General features: G+C 40.4%; 2 protein-coding genes across 2 annotated transcripts; both read left to right on the forward strand.

Annotated features, from left to right (window-relative positions):
* Positions 1–541: 541 nt before the first annotated feature.
* On the forward strand, positions 542–3,504 carry LOC109196454 (tyrosyl-DNA phosphodiesterase 2-like). The gene is made up of 6 exons (XM_019350452.2): positions 542–1,619; positions 1,709–1,870; positions 2,002–2,093; positions 2,556–2,674; positions 2,765–2,935; positions 3,022–3,504. Exons 1-6 carry the CDS (start codon positions 1,567–1,569, stop codon positions 3,301–3,303), a joined length of 879 nt encoding a protein of 292 aa, XP_019205997.1. The 5' UTR covers positions 542–1,566; the 3' UTR covers positions 3,304–3,504.
* Positions 3,505–3,950: 446 nt separating this feature from the next.
* Positions 3,951–9,525, forward strand: LOC112841693 (tyrosyl-DNA phosphodiesterase 2-like). The gene is made up of 4 exons (XM_025902561.1): positions 3,951–4,060; positions 8,718–8,836; positions 8,927–9,097; positions 9,184–9,525. Exons 2-4 carry the CDS (start codon positions 8,744–8,746, stop codon positions 9,463–9,465), a joined length of 546 nt encoding a protein of 181 aa, XP_025758346.1. The 5' UTR covers positions 3,951–4,060; positions 8,718–8,743; the 3' UTR covers positions 9,466–9,525.
* Positions 9,526–13,604: the final 4,079 nt, after the last annotated feature.

A 13,604-nucleotide genomic window follows, 5' to 3' on the forward strand; every position in this document is an offset into this window, starting at 1 on the left:
TGCTCACAATACAGATGGGGGGAGAGAGAGGAAGAGAGAGAGAGAATCCACTGGGGTAGCCAGGGTCCTGACAGGAAAAGTAAGATAGCCTCAACTTCGGGGTACACAAATTTATAAAAGAGAATGTGCTTCTATCTCTTTGGTCAAAAAAAAAAAAAAAAAAAAGTTGGATCAGGTGACCATTAATCCTCCCTTTGATTATCCTGCAATAGGTGTAAGCTGCTGGGGAATTCCCATGATGCATTGAGTATTTCTTCTTCAGTCACCTTTCTCACTCACTATATGTTAATAGACCTCTCTGCATTGAATCATACTTGTTATTAATCTCTGTCTCTCTTCCACAGCATGTCTTTTGTCCTGTCTTCCTCCCCTCACCCCAACCGGTCACGGCAAATGGCTGTCGCTCCCCGAGCCTGGTTCTGCTGGATGTTTCTTCCTGTTAAAAGGGACTTCCCAAAGTGTTTGCTCATAGGTGGTCATATGATTGTTGGGGTTTTTTTTCTGAATGCATTATTATAGACTCTACCTTACAATACAAAGCGCCCTTTAGGCGACTGTTGTTGTGATTTTCCAGTGTATAAATAAAACAGAATTTAATTGAAATTGTAAATATTTGGCTTGCCTATGTGGGCAGCTATAAAACTTCAGCAGAGCTTGAAGCTGTTGATTTTGGAGCAGTGAGACGGTGACGCTGGTGTTCCAACAGTTTGTAGTTCATGGGAGCTTGAGCTTTGGTGGTTCCTGGGTGTGAGCTTGGTGGACGGGCCCAGGTAGGAGAATGATTAAATCACAACTCCAAGAGGCATTTTGAAAGTGAAGCACATTTATTTTTCCAACAGACGACAAGACAAACACTTCTGGCCATCAGCCTCCACAGACAGATTCCAACACAACTCAGCCCCAACAACACCAGCACCACACTAAGACCACATGTGCTTTAATACTATTGGGAAAACACCATAAGAAGTTTCTTATACCCACAAAAATAAATACATATATAATAATATACTTATATAAAACCAGTTAATAACTATTTGCAACCTCCATCCATATTTATACCTCCCTAATGCCCAATCCCCATTCTGTACATTAAATTAACTTGTTGCCAAGAGGTGTGGTCAAATATCCAGTCAGATTTATGCCAGAAGCTTGTTGATGGCTACCAAAAGAGTCTGGACAAATTACAACTTGCTAAGGGACATTTAACTAAGTATTAAATGGGCTATATGTCATCATTGAAGACACTGATTTCTGTATATTGTGTACATTGCACACTTTTTAAACCTGTTGTGGTGTTGTATCAAACCTTAATTTCTTTGTTTTGTGATACATGCTGAACCTCTGTTGTTGGTTTGTTTGCTTTTGTGTGGTCATTGGCCTTTTTCTGTAGCTATGTTTATTAAAGGTTGGAATACTACTATGAATCAACATACTATGAATCATAGTATGTTGACATGCCTGGGTGTATTTGCAGCCAAGCCCTCTTTAAGTTATAGTGAATGAATAGAAAGCATAACCTTCCAGTCACGTTTCTTTCAGAGAGCCTTGAACTAGTTTGAAGCCGACATGGAGAGTGACTCTGAAACACACAGTGGTGAAGATACTACTCCAGATGACTGGTAAGTCTGCTGTCTGTTCTCCTACGTGTGGTGAAGGTCACCTATGACTCTTTGTATTTGAGCTGACTGACTGTGTGAAAAATTTGCAGGATGGAATTGGCTGATGACAGTCCTGCTCACAGTCCTGCTGCCTCACAGAAACCCTCAGACAAAGAGGATTTTAAACTGTCCCTGATCACCTGGAATGTGGAAGGGATTAATGGGGAAAAACTTCCAGAGCGTGCCAGAGGCCTGGTTAAATATTTAAATGTGTAAGCATGTGTTACACTTTTCATACTTTTAGGCATCATTTGGGGGAAATGTTGTTGGAGATGCAACATTTTGCTAAAGGCTGCATATATGTGACAGTTAATATTATAAAAGTAAATCTTTGCAAATGTAGATACAACCCTGATGTGGTGTTCCTGCAGGAGCTCATTGACCCTTATGTCCAGTTCTTAAAGAAACGGTTTGAGAGCTACCTGATGATTGAAGGTACAGTATGTCAGATACAGGTAGGAAAAGTACAGGTATGAATCATCATATGGTGATTAATGGCTGAATGCATTTGAACTGCTTTGGTTTCATGTAGTCTCACAAAGGTGTCAACGCTCAGGCTATAAACACTTGAATTTCTTGTATTTTTGTCTAGAAGTAGTAACTCTAGTAAGGCTGCTTGAAGGGGGAGGAGCCATAACAGCTTGTTTCAGACTGTTTTGAGTAATGAATCATTCAAAGCTGTCCTAGTAGAGATTTAAAACAAATACATGGAGCTGGAGATGAGTGGAATAAATCCCACTATAAGCCCACTATCATAGCAGCAGTGTATTCACTGTGATATTGTGTGCTTCCACAGTTATTATGTGCAATCTAGCCCATGATCACCTGACAAAGGATTTCCTTTGAAGGTCTTTGCCTTTAAAAGTCTCCATCTTCCTCTTGACTTGTGTTGTGCAGGTGCTGAGGAAGGTTACTTTACAGGGATGTTGCTGAAAAAGTCACGAGTCACATTGGTGGAGAGTGAGATAGTACCTTATCGCACCACTAAGATGATGAGGAACCTGCTTGTCGCTCAGGTGTGTGCAAAATCATCTCTGATATTTTCTTTGTGTGCATAAGCTCTGCTGAACATGACGCTCAAGAACATTTTCCTTTACAAAAATCAGGTGATCGTTGACGGCCAGAAGCTGTGCCTGATGACATCCCACCTTGAGAGCGGTAAGGCATGTTCTAAAGAGCGTATGAATCAGCTGCATGTGGTGAAGTGGAGGTTTAAACGTGCACCTGATGACGTCACCGTCGTGTTTGGGGGAGACACAAACCTGAGGGATGCGGAGGTCAGACACTGCTCCTTCCACTCACATACAGCCTGTAATCTTGTAACAAGTAATCACAGTAACTCTTTTCTCTGGACCCATCTTAGGTGACCAAGGTGGGCCTGCCTGCAACTGTCTGTGATGTGTGGGAGCGACTGGGCAAGCAGGAGCACTGCCGCTACACATGGGACACCACTACTAACACCAACAAAACTTTACCCTTTGTCGCTCGCTGTCGCTTTGACAGAATCTACCTCCGCCCGGCTATCAAACGTGGAGTCCCTCGTCTGGCCCCTGATCACATGGCCTTGGTGGGGCTGGAGAAGCTGGACTGTGGCCGCTACACTAGTGATCACTGGGGAATCTACTGCACCTTCTCAGCTGAGTAGAACTACACAAAACAACCAGAAACATGACAGTTAATCATTTTACTTTAGATCAGCTGCTCTTGAAATTACTGTAACACTATGCAGGAAGATGTTCTTATTGCCTGTAAATTATTTATCCTTATTTAATCAGTTCAATTTCATTTATCCTCTAATGTGTGTCTGCTTAAGTGTCTTATGTGGTTAAAATGACAAAAATATGAATATGAAATGTGAATATGAAAAGTACCAATAAATTATGTCTGCTTTGTTTTAATATAAACTTAGATTGATGGATGAAAAGTCCATTAACAGAAGTCTGACAGCTCTTCAGCTTTTAACCTTGTTACATGATCTTCCTCAGTGGATGGAGTTGGGACTGAAAAACACCACACACAGCATGAGAAACCCTACTGGGAAGTCACTCTGTATGTAATACAAGCATCAGGCCACTAGAGAGCAGTACACAGGTGAATAGCAACTGTTTAAACAGTGACTTACAGGACTGAAAGAAGTGTTATGGGAAGTCGTAATGGTGAGTCCAATTTTTAACCACTACACACATATGATGGGGGTAGGGGGACTCTCTCTCTTGTTCACCACACTCCAGGATACGACAACGAGGAGAAACCACAAGGAAACTCTTGAGAAGTCAACTAAGTAAAGAGCCAGGGTTTCACTAACAAAGTAGTTCAACATTCCAGCGATGAGTGGCTGTCCATCCATGCCTTAAGTAGGAGCCGTGATTGCTCATCTTCCACAAGTGGGAAACCAGCCACAGGTGAGTTGGGTGGAGACTCAAGAAGAGTCCATCCCAGGGATGCGGTACACAAATTTATAAAAGAGAATGTGCTTCCATCTGATTGGTCAAAAAAAACGTTGGGGAGGGCTGTGGTTTCCAGTTTAGCCCCACTTATTGGCACACAGGTTGGTCCCAACTGCTTGGTGCTCTACTCCTCTTCCATCAGAGAAGAGCACCATCGGGTGCAGCTTCACCTAAGGATGGAAACCTGCCTCTCCTGTCACTGACTGTCTCTTCTCTCCTCTCTCACACACACACATACTGGTCTGACTCTCCCTAACCTGTTATCTAGTTTTATGCATCTGAGGCAGCATCTACTACCTCAAGATAACCTGATATCATTCACGAGGGACAGCAGTTTAAAAATTGATAGTCACTTTTTGGTCTACACCTCTGTTTCAGGTTAACTAGTTATATTTGTTAAAATAATCTACTCTGCGAGTTCCAGATGTTGCATCCGCAGATTTGTCATTTTTACTGAATGGTCGTCTCTGTTGGCCAGTGTGCTGTTTAGTCAGGCTGTTTGCTCCTGACTAAACTGTGACTATCACCAGTTTACATGGGCGTGTTTCCTGAATCAGCTGACGGAGCGAACGCATGGAAGTAAATCTTTCATCTGTAAATCTGTTGAGCTGATCTGTGATATAGTGAAGAAACTATCCACTCGTGCTTTATTTTACAGAAATACAGAGGTATGATGCCAAGCAGAAGACTTTTGTTTCTTTTTATTATTATTATCATTCAAATAATTTCAAATATGAAGAGGTTACACACATATTCCAGACTGAGAGTAATTTTGCTCAATAAGACAGGCAACGAGCTAACATTTAAAAAGCGTTCCGTCTGTTAATGCCAGGAAGAGAAGTTGGAAAACTTCTTTGAGTTAACAAACTTAACTAATAAACATAACTCTTACATTTAGGCACAGAGAATCTAATGAAATAATAATCAAGCAGTCTATTCATGTTTAGATTTGCATAACACAGTTTTAGTTTTTTTATTCTTTCAGCTGTAGTTTGGATGCTGTTTAATGGCCTGAGAGAAAGGAAACAATTAATCCAACAACATGATTCAAATGTAGGCTTAGTCTACCTACAATTAAATTGGTTGGTTTCGTGGATCAGATTCAGCTTTTAAGTATAGACCAAAAAGTCTTTAATAGGGTTGATGTCGGGGCTTTGGGGAGGCCAGTCCAGATGCTCAATGTTAGGCTACGTTCACACTGCAGGCGAAAGCGCATCAAATCCGATTTTTTTGACCCTATGCGACCCATATCCGATCATGGTATGACAGTGTGAACGGCACAAATCCGATATTTTCAAATCCGATCTGGGTCACTTTCGTATGTGGTACTGAATCCAATACATATCCGATGTTTTAGAAAGCGACTGCTGTTTGAACGGTCATGTCGCATTAAATCCGTCTTTTATGTCACTGACACAAGACAGACGCCAATTATCAGCGTCGGAGAAGCGCCCGAGAAGACATGGCGAACGCTTCCTGGCCATCCAGTGTAGATGTCAGTGAAACTGTTGGGAAGACAACGTGAACATTTTATTTGTACTGTATAATCTGCAGATTCTGACAGAAATCTGCAACTATCCTTTGAAGCACCGCTCCTCTCTAAAACAGCAATAAGGATAATTATTAGGTTATTTACATTATTATGTAAATAACAAAATAACTTAAAGCAAAAATTGGGAAACGTAAAGTCCAAAGTCTTTATATTAAGGGCAATCAGTCAAACAATACTGTTTGGTCTGGGTCTAAACAGAGCGAGTTGTGTGTGACATCTTCTTTTGCACATATAGGCCGCTTTGATCGTTCACACTAGAGCGCATTTGCTGTCGCATTTTATTTGTAGTGTGAACAAGCAGACAAAAAAATCGGATTTGATCAAAAAATCGGAATTGAGCATTAAGACCTGCAGTGTGAACGTAGTCTTAGACTGCTTTATGCATTCAAAACCAGTTTTGATGTGTTTGGTGTCATTGTCCTGTTGGAACACCCGACTGTGTCAAAGTTTCAACCCTCTAGCTGTTGATTTGAGGTGACGTTGAAGAATTTGGAGGTAGTCCTCCTTTAATATTCCATCCACTTTATGCACTGGCAACAAAACACAGCAGAGCACGATGCTACCACCACCATGCTTGACAGCAGACTACTCCTCCAAATCCGCCTCTTGTCATTGTGTCCAACAAGCTCAGTCTTTGATTCATTTGACCATAAAACCTTCCTCCAGATTGCTAAAGCACATAGTTAGGGTTGGATCAGGTGACCATTAATCCTCCCTTTGATTATCCTGCAATAGGTGTAAGCTGCTGGGGAATTCCCATGATGCATTGAGTATTTCTTCTTCAGTCACCTTTCTCACTCACTATATGTTAATAGACCTCTCTGCATTGAATCATACTTGTTGTTAATCTCTGGCTTCTCTTCTCTTTTTTTGTCCTGTCTTCCTCCCCTCACCCCAACCGGTCTGAGCACATTGCTGCCCCTCCGTCAGGCTGGTTCTGCTGGATGTTTCTTCCTGTTAAAAGGGAGTTGCCAAAGTGTTTGCTCATAGGGGTGATATGATTGTTGGGTTTTTGTCTGTATGCATTATTATAGACTCTACCTTGCAATATAAAGTGCCTTAAGGTGATTGTTGTTGTGATTTTCCACTGTATAAATAAAATCAAATTGAATTGAAATTAAACCGATTTGGCTTATCTATGTGGGCAGCTACAAATTCCAGTCGAGCTTGAAGCTGTTGATTTTGGAGCAGTGAGACGGTGACGCTGGTGTTCCAACAGTTTGTAGTTCATGGCAGCTTGAGCTTTGGTGGTTCCTGGGTGTGAGCTTGGTGGACGGGCCCAGGTAGGAGGCATTTTGAAAGTGAAGCACATTTATTTTTCCACCAGACAACAAGACAAACACTTCTGGCCATCAACCTCCACAGACAGATTCCAACACAACTCAGCCCCAACAACACCAGCACCACACTAAGACCTCATGTGCTTAAATACTATTAGGAATACACCGTAAGACGATTCAAAGTGTGTCCGCACAAGTGTGTACCCACAAAAATAAATACATAAATAATTGTATACATGTATAAAACCTTTTACTAAACTATTTGCAACCTCCATCCATATTTATACCCCCCTAATGCCCAATCCCCATTCTGTACATTAAATTAACTTGTTGCCAAGAGGTGTGGTCAAATATCCAGTCAGATTTATGCCAGAAGCTTGTTGATGGCTACCAAAAGAGTCTGGACAAATTGCAACTTGCTAAGGGACATTTAACTAAGTATTAAATGGGCTATATGTCATCACTGAAGACACTGATTTCTGTATATTGTGTACATTGCACACTTTTTAAATCTGTTGTGGTGTTGTATCAAACCTGTTTTGTGATACTTGCTGAACCTCTGTTGTTGCTTTGTTTGCTTTTGTCTGTTCATTGGCCTTTTTCTGTATGTATGTTTATTAAAGGCTGGAAAACAATTATTGTGACACACGACCCGTGCACAGACACTTCTGCGTTCAGTAGTACTTTATTTCCAACTGTGCTTTTTCCCCTGTGGTTTCTGGCATCCGCCCCGGACGCAGCCACTCCGTCATTCCCGTTGTGTGTGTGTGTGTGTCCCGCTCCTTCTCAGTGCAAAACATAAGAAAGGTATGTGACAGTTAATATTATAAAAGTAAATCTTTGCAAATGCAGATACAACCCTGATGTGGTGTTCCTGCAGGAGCTCGTTCCCCCTTATGTCCAGTTCTTAAAGAAATGGTTTGTGAGCTACCTGATGATTGAAGGTACAGTATGTCAGATACAGGTAGGAAAAGTACAGGTATGAATCATCATATGGTGATTAATGGCTGAATGCATTTGAACTGCTTTGGTTTCACGTAGTGTCACACATGAAGAGAGCTGTTAGGGACTCGATATTAGTAACATCTGTGTTCTTCCTTCACTGTTTTTATAAAACCTGACTGTTTTACCAACGCTACCAGATTATTACACAGGCCATGGAATAAACTTTGGAGAAGCTCAGTTGTTTGGGGCTGTTTTGGTTTTCTTTTTTTTCTTCTCACATCCAGCTCATACTGCATGTAATTCAATTCAGTTTCATTTATACAGTGCCGAATCACAACAACAGTCGCCTTAAGACGCTTTATGTTTTAAGGTAGATCCTTCTTTTCTCTGACATGCGACATACTGTATGTATTGTTACTATGATGGATTCTCCACTTTCAAATAATAAGTTTGAAATTGGAGAAGCTAGGTAAATCCTGGGTGTCAACGCTCAGGCTATAAACACTTGAATTTCGTGTATTTTTGTCTAGAAGTAGTAACTCTAGTAAGGCTGCTTGAAGGGGGAGGAGCCATAACAGCTTGTTTCAGACTGTTTTGAGTAATGAATCATTCAAAGCTGTCCTAGTAGAGATTTAAAACAAATACATGGAGCTGGAGATGAGTGGAATAAATTCCACTATAAGCCCACTATCATAGCAGCAGTGTATTCACTGTGATATTGTGTGCTTCCACAGTTATTATGTGCAATCTAGCCCATGATCACCTGACAAAGGATTTCCTTTGAAGGTCTTTGCCTTTAAAAGTCTCCATCTTCCTCTTGACTTGTGTTGTGCAGGTGCTGAGGAAGGTTACTTTACAGGGATGTTGCTGAAAAAGTCACGAGTCACATTGGTGGAGAGTGAGATAGTACCTTATCGCACCACTCAGATGATGAGGAACCTGCTTGTCGCTCAGGTGTGTGCAAAATCATCTCTGATATTTTCTTTGTGTGCATAAGCTCTGCTGAACATGACGCTCAGGAACATTTTCCTTTACAAAAATCAGGTGATCGTCGACGGCCAGAAGCTGTGCCTGATGACATCCCACCTTGAGAGCGGTAAGGCATGTTCTAAAGAGCGTATGAATCAGCTGCATGTGGTGAAGTGGAGGTTTAAACGTGCACCTGATGATGTCACCGTTGTGTTTGGGGGAGACACAAACCTGAGGGATGCGGAGGTCAGACACTGCTCCTTCCACTCACATACAGCCAGTAAACTTGTAACAAGTAATCACAGTAACTCTTTTCTCTGGACCCGTCTCAGGTGACCAAGGTGGGCCTGCCTGCAACTGTCTGTGATGTGTGGGAGCGACTGGGCAAGCAGGAGCACTGCTGCTACACATGGGACACCACTACTAACACCAACCAGAATATTTCTACACCTGCTCGCTTCCGCTTTGATAGAATCTACCTCCGCCCGGCTATCAAACGTGGAGTCCCTCGTTTGGCCCCTGATCACATGGCCTTGGTGGGCCTGGAGAAGCTGGACTGTGGCCGCTACACTAGTGATCACTGGGGAATCTACTGCACCTTCTCAGCTGAATAGAACTACACAAAACAACCAGAAACATGACAGTTAAGCATTTTATTTTAGATCAGCTGCTCTTGAAATCACTGTAACACTATGCAGGAAGATGTTCTTATCGCCAGTAAATGATTCACCTTAATTTAATCAGTTCAATTTAATTTATTCCTCTAATGTGTGCCTGCTTAAGTGTTTTATGGGGTTAAAATGGCCAATTAAAATATGAAAAACACCGATAAATTATGTCTGCTTTGTTTTAATATAAACTTATACTGATGGATGAAAAGTCCATTAACAGAAGTCTGACAGCTCCTCAGCTTTTAACCTTGTTACATGATCTTCCTCAGTGGATGGAGTTGGGACTGAAAACCACCACACACAGCATGAGAAACCCTACTGGGATGTTACTCTGTATGTAATACAAGCATCAGGCCACTAGAGAGCAGTACACAGTTGAATAGCAACTGTTCAAGCAGTGAGGGGTTTTTTTATACACTTACGACTGAAGCTCTTGATTAGCAAGACTATGAAAACAACCCATGTTTTAGAGGAAGGTGAACTGCTCACATCAGAAAACATCAGACAATCTGCAATTAACTTAATCTTCTAGATCATTTCCAGGAAGAGCAGACACGGATATAAAAACGGGTTGACCTGATCTGTTCATGTGAGGAGTCATGAAATGCAGGATGATAGGACAGACAGACTTGACAAAGCAATAAAACAAAACAAAACAAAACAAAACATATATAGCCTTTATTGTTGCTAATGCAGATCCAGAATATAAAATACCAAAGTCCAAAGAAACAAATAAGAAATCAGGAGGGAAGGCTCTCGGGCTTAAACACAGCCAAACTGAGGTTACATATACAGACAGAACAGGTAATAAGGCAAATGGAAACATCAGGGTAACAAGACATAAAGACAATACCAAAAGCCGTCAAAGCACAAAAGATCAGTGACTATCAGAAAAAAAAAGGAGTTAGCGTAACAGGGACTCACAGAGATAAAGATTTGACAAGAAGAGGATACAAGGGAGTCCCAATAAAATTTGTCAAACCACAAAACCTTAAACAGAAGCTCTGGAAGTTCTAAAAGCTCAAAATGACCCAAAATATTAAAAATAAAATCGGCCACCAGAGGAGTGGTGTCCTGTACAGCATCACTAGCACAGCATATCAGAAGCTTATTTCCAGCAGGCCACAAAGAATTGCAGATGTTGTGAAGCAGTGTCAGCTCTATATTTGTTTAATATTTGTTTGCCAATAACATCCTTAAAACTATTTATAATTGTTCTATTCTTGATTCGATTCGATTAGTCGTCACAAAAGCAGTTTATAACTCAAATAATGAATTGCATTTTGGCATCTAATCTGAAGTGCAGACAAGATGTGAACATATGTATATTCCACATATGCAGACATGTATACACAAACAAACTACAGTGTTTACAGTATCTACACGAACATATATATTTTTATTGTATGAAATGTATGTCATTAAAAACACACTGGAAAAAGTACTAAAACTGATGCGGCAAATCATATCAAATTAAACATTTGTGTCACTGCTAAAACTTTTAGCTGTGACTGTATGAGAAATGTGTTTGTGTGCAATCGTTTACATGTATTTGTCAGTGTGGCCTTGCGTACAGGAATTTGCACATTTTCTAAATTTACGGAAGTCTGCTTTAATGGTGTAATCCCAGTATGAGGATGAGATCGTAATATTTAACTCAATGCATAAGCTGACTTTTTTACATCCATCTGTAAGACATTTTAACACAGTATGTGTACTTGTTTTTTCACTCACTCTGCTTTAGCATGTTTAAACCTGCCTCTGCATCCTTGCGAGTTTCACTTGTGGTTGATTGATATTGCTCGGTGCCATGATAAAATTGTACCAACGATTTTTTAATAATTAAACCGTGTCTGCAGCAAATGAGGACAAAGGTTGTGCTAAACATGACATATTTGCTGCCTATTGGTAATTCTTATCAATAACCCAGCATAACATAGTAACAGTAGGCCCAAACAAAGTTAAACAAATTAAATAAGAATTAGTAAAAAAAAATAACTATAGCATTTATAATTAAAATTGTAATAACATCTGCTTGTTTTTACCTTTTTTCTATATAAAATAATGTTAAATATCTGATTTGAAAAAGGTGTCTTAAGATGTTATCCTATCCAATGAGTTCCTCCCTGAAGCCAGACGTAATCTGTCTCCTCGCACAGCCTGTCTGGACGCACCCCCCCACCCCGCCACTTCTCCCTGTAATACAGCCTCTGAGTGCATTTCTCATGTTTGTTTGGTGAGCAGTCAGCATAGTTTTTATATCACTGCCACACAGTGAGGAAAAGCTGACCTCAGGAGAGGACACAGATGTGACTTTTCCCTGGGAGCAGCCATCATCAGAAAAGGCCTCCCACCCTCGTTTGTCTCCTGGTCCCTGATTAGCAAGGACACATGGACCAAATACGTCCAGCTCTGCTGAGTTCATCTGAAGCCTGAAACACAAACACTTCAAGACTAAACATCCTCTTCTATTGAAGCATTATGCAGATTTTTTTGGTTTTGGAGTTTCATGTAATCCAAATCTCTCTAATTCCTATTTTTTGTGCAAGTATTTGGGAATTGGTTTGAAACCTAAAATGATGAAAACTTTTCATATTGCTGACCACTTTAATTCCCAAGCAACACTTCATTAGGAAAACCTTGCTAGTTCTGGGTTGGACCCCCTTTCCCTTTCACAACTGCTTTAATTCTTCATGGAACACAGTCCATATTGACATGATGGCATCATACAGTCAATCTACTGCTCCACCTCATCGCAGAGGTGCTCTGTTGGATCCTTTTTAGACCATTCTCTGTGAAACCTGTTGTTACACACAGCACTTTGGTCTGTGGGACTTGCAATACAATAATGTAATGTGAAATGGAACAAATTGTTGAGTAATCTTTATGTGTTTCTATTCATAAACTTAGACATAACATTCATAATAACATAACAACAATAGGAAATTCAATAGAAACTAATCAAACATTATGCTAAAATTATGAGCCTTGTATTACATGCGTCAAAACAGCAAACTCTGACAGGCCAATGGTGCAAAAGACGAGTGGGACCATCAGGCCTTTTACCAACATACCGTTTAAAAGCCACATGATGGCTGTAAGTATGAAGAACGTGTCCAGATTTTGCAGCAAAACACATGCTACAATCCAACAAAACCACATTTAACACATAATAACAGCATGCCTCTCCATAATAAAAGAGTGCGGGGGCTGTACTGACTTGTCACCCACTGAAAACATTTGGAGCATTATGAAATGACAAATGTACAACAACTGGTGCACAGTCCTGTTAAACAGCTGAAATCCTATTTTAAAACAACAAAGAGCAAACATTTGGATTCCAGCACTACAGCAACTGGTCCACAAACAGCAACGATCACGTCCCAACATTTTCTGAAACATGTTTGTGATGGCTGCAGTTACAGTCACAAACAGCGGGAATATCTACTAATTCCCTTCCTTTTTGTGTCTTTGTTGGCTGATCAGCCACTGTTTAAGTTTCCCCTTGGTCTTGTTTAAGTAGTTCAGTTTTTTTGAGTCAGTAGTATTATTTGTTGACAGCTTTCTGTTACTTTGTTACAGAGTTCTGTTACTTTGATGTCTTTTATGGGCCTAAGATTCAGATTTTCTGTATAATTTATCCAAGTTTGTTTTGGGGGTTAAATAAAAAACCTTTTTTAGGGACTTTAACCTGTATCTGACTTTCCTTCACTGCTCGGTCCATCACATTGTTCCTAACATTAAATTCAAATCAAGCATTTTAGGAAGCTATAAAAGTAGGATTCTAACATTATTAAAGGATATGATCATTTTTTTTACTCCTGTGAAACGGTTTTTCTATAAAGTATCAAAATTGATCATTAGACCTGTTCTGGACCAGCAGAAGCACTACTGGGTGAAGTTAATATGATTTAAGCAGCTATTAGGAGAACAGTCTACCCAAAGCTAAATGCAGAAAAGAAGAGCACTGTCAGCTTTTCTATTCTGCAACTGCAATGTGCACGGTGCAGCAGAGTAGTGCGGTGTCACACTTGAGTACAGAGAAGAAGATCAGCATAAGGTCATCTACTGTACAGATGGAG

This window comes from Oreochromis niloticus, linkage group LG22 (assembly GCF_001858045.2).
Source record: "Oreochromis niloticus isolate F11D_XX linkage group LG22, O_niloticus_UMD_NMBU, whole genome shotgun sequence".
In the NCBI taxonomy this organism is placed as follows: domain Eukaryota; kingdom Metazoa; phylum Chordata; class Actinopteri; order Cichliformes; family Cichlidae; genus Oreochromis; species Oreochromis niloticus.

What these genes read in the sequence shown, in the direction of transcription:
- LOC109196454 (XM_019350452.2), top strand. Translation starts at nt 1,567, where the DNA reads ATGGAGAGTGACTCTGAAACACACAGTGGTGAAGATACTACTCCAGAT. An exon ending in CTGGTTAAATATTTAAATGT is followed by an intron (nt 1,871 to 2,001) that starts GTAAGCATGTGT and finishes TTGCAAATGTAG; the next exon opens with ATACAACCCTGATGTGGTGT. An exon ending in CAAACCTGAGGGATGCGGAG is followed by an intron (nt 2,936 to 3,021) that starts GTCAGACACTGC and finishes GACCCATCTTAG; the next exon opens with GTGACCAAGGTGGGCCTGCC.
- LOC112841693 (XM_025902561.1), top strand. Translation starts at nt 8,744, where the DNA reads ATGTTGCTGAAAAAGTCACGAGTCACATTGGTGGAGAGTGAGATAGTA. An exon ending in GGAACCTGCTTGTCGCTCAG is followed by an intron (nt 8,837 to 8,926) that starts GTGTGTGCAAAA and finishes TACAAAAATCAG; the next exon opens with GTGATCGTCGACGGCCAGAA. An exon ending in CAAACCTGAGGGATGCGGAG is followed by an intron (nt 9,098 to 9,183) that starts GTCAGACACTGC and finishes GACCCGTCTCAG; the next exon opens with GTGACCAAGGTGGGCCTGCC.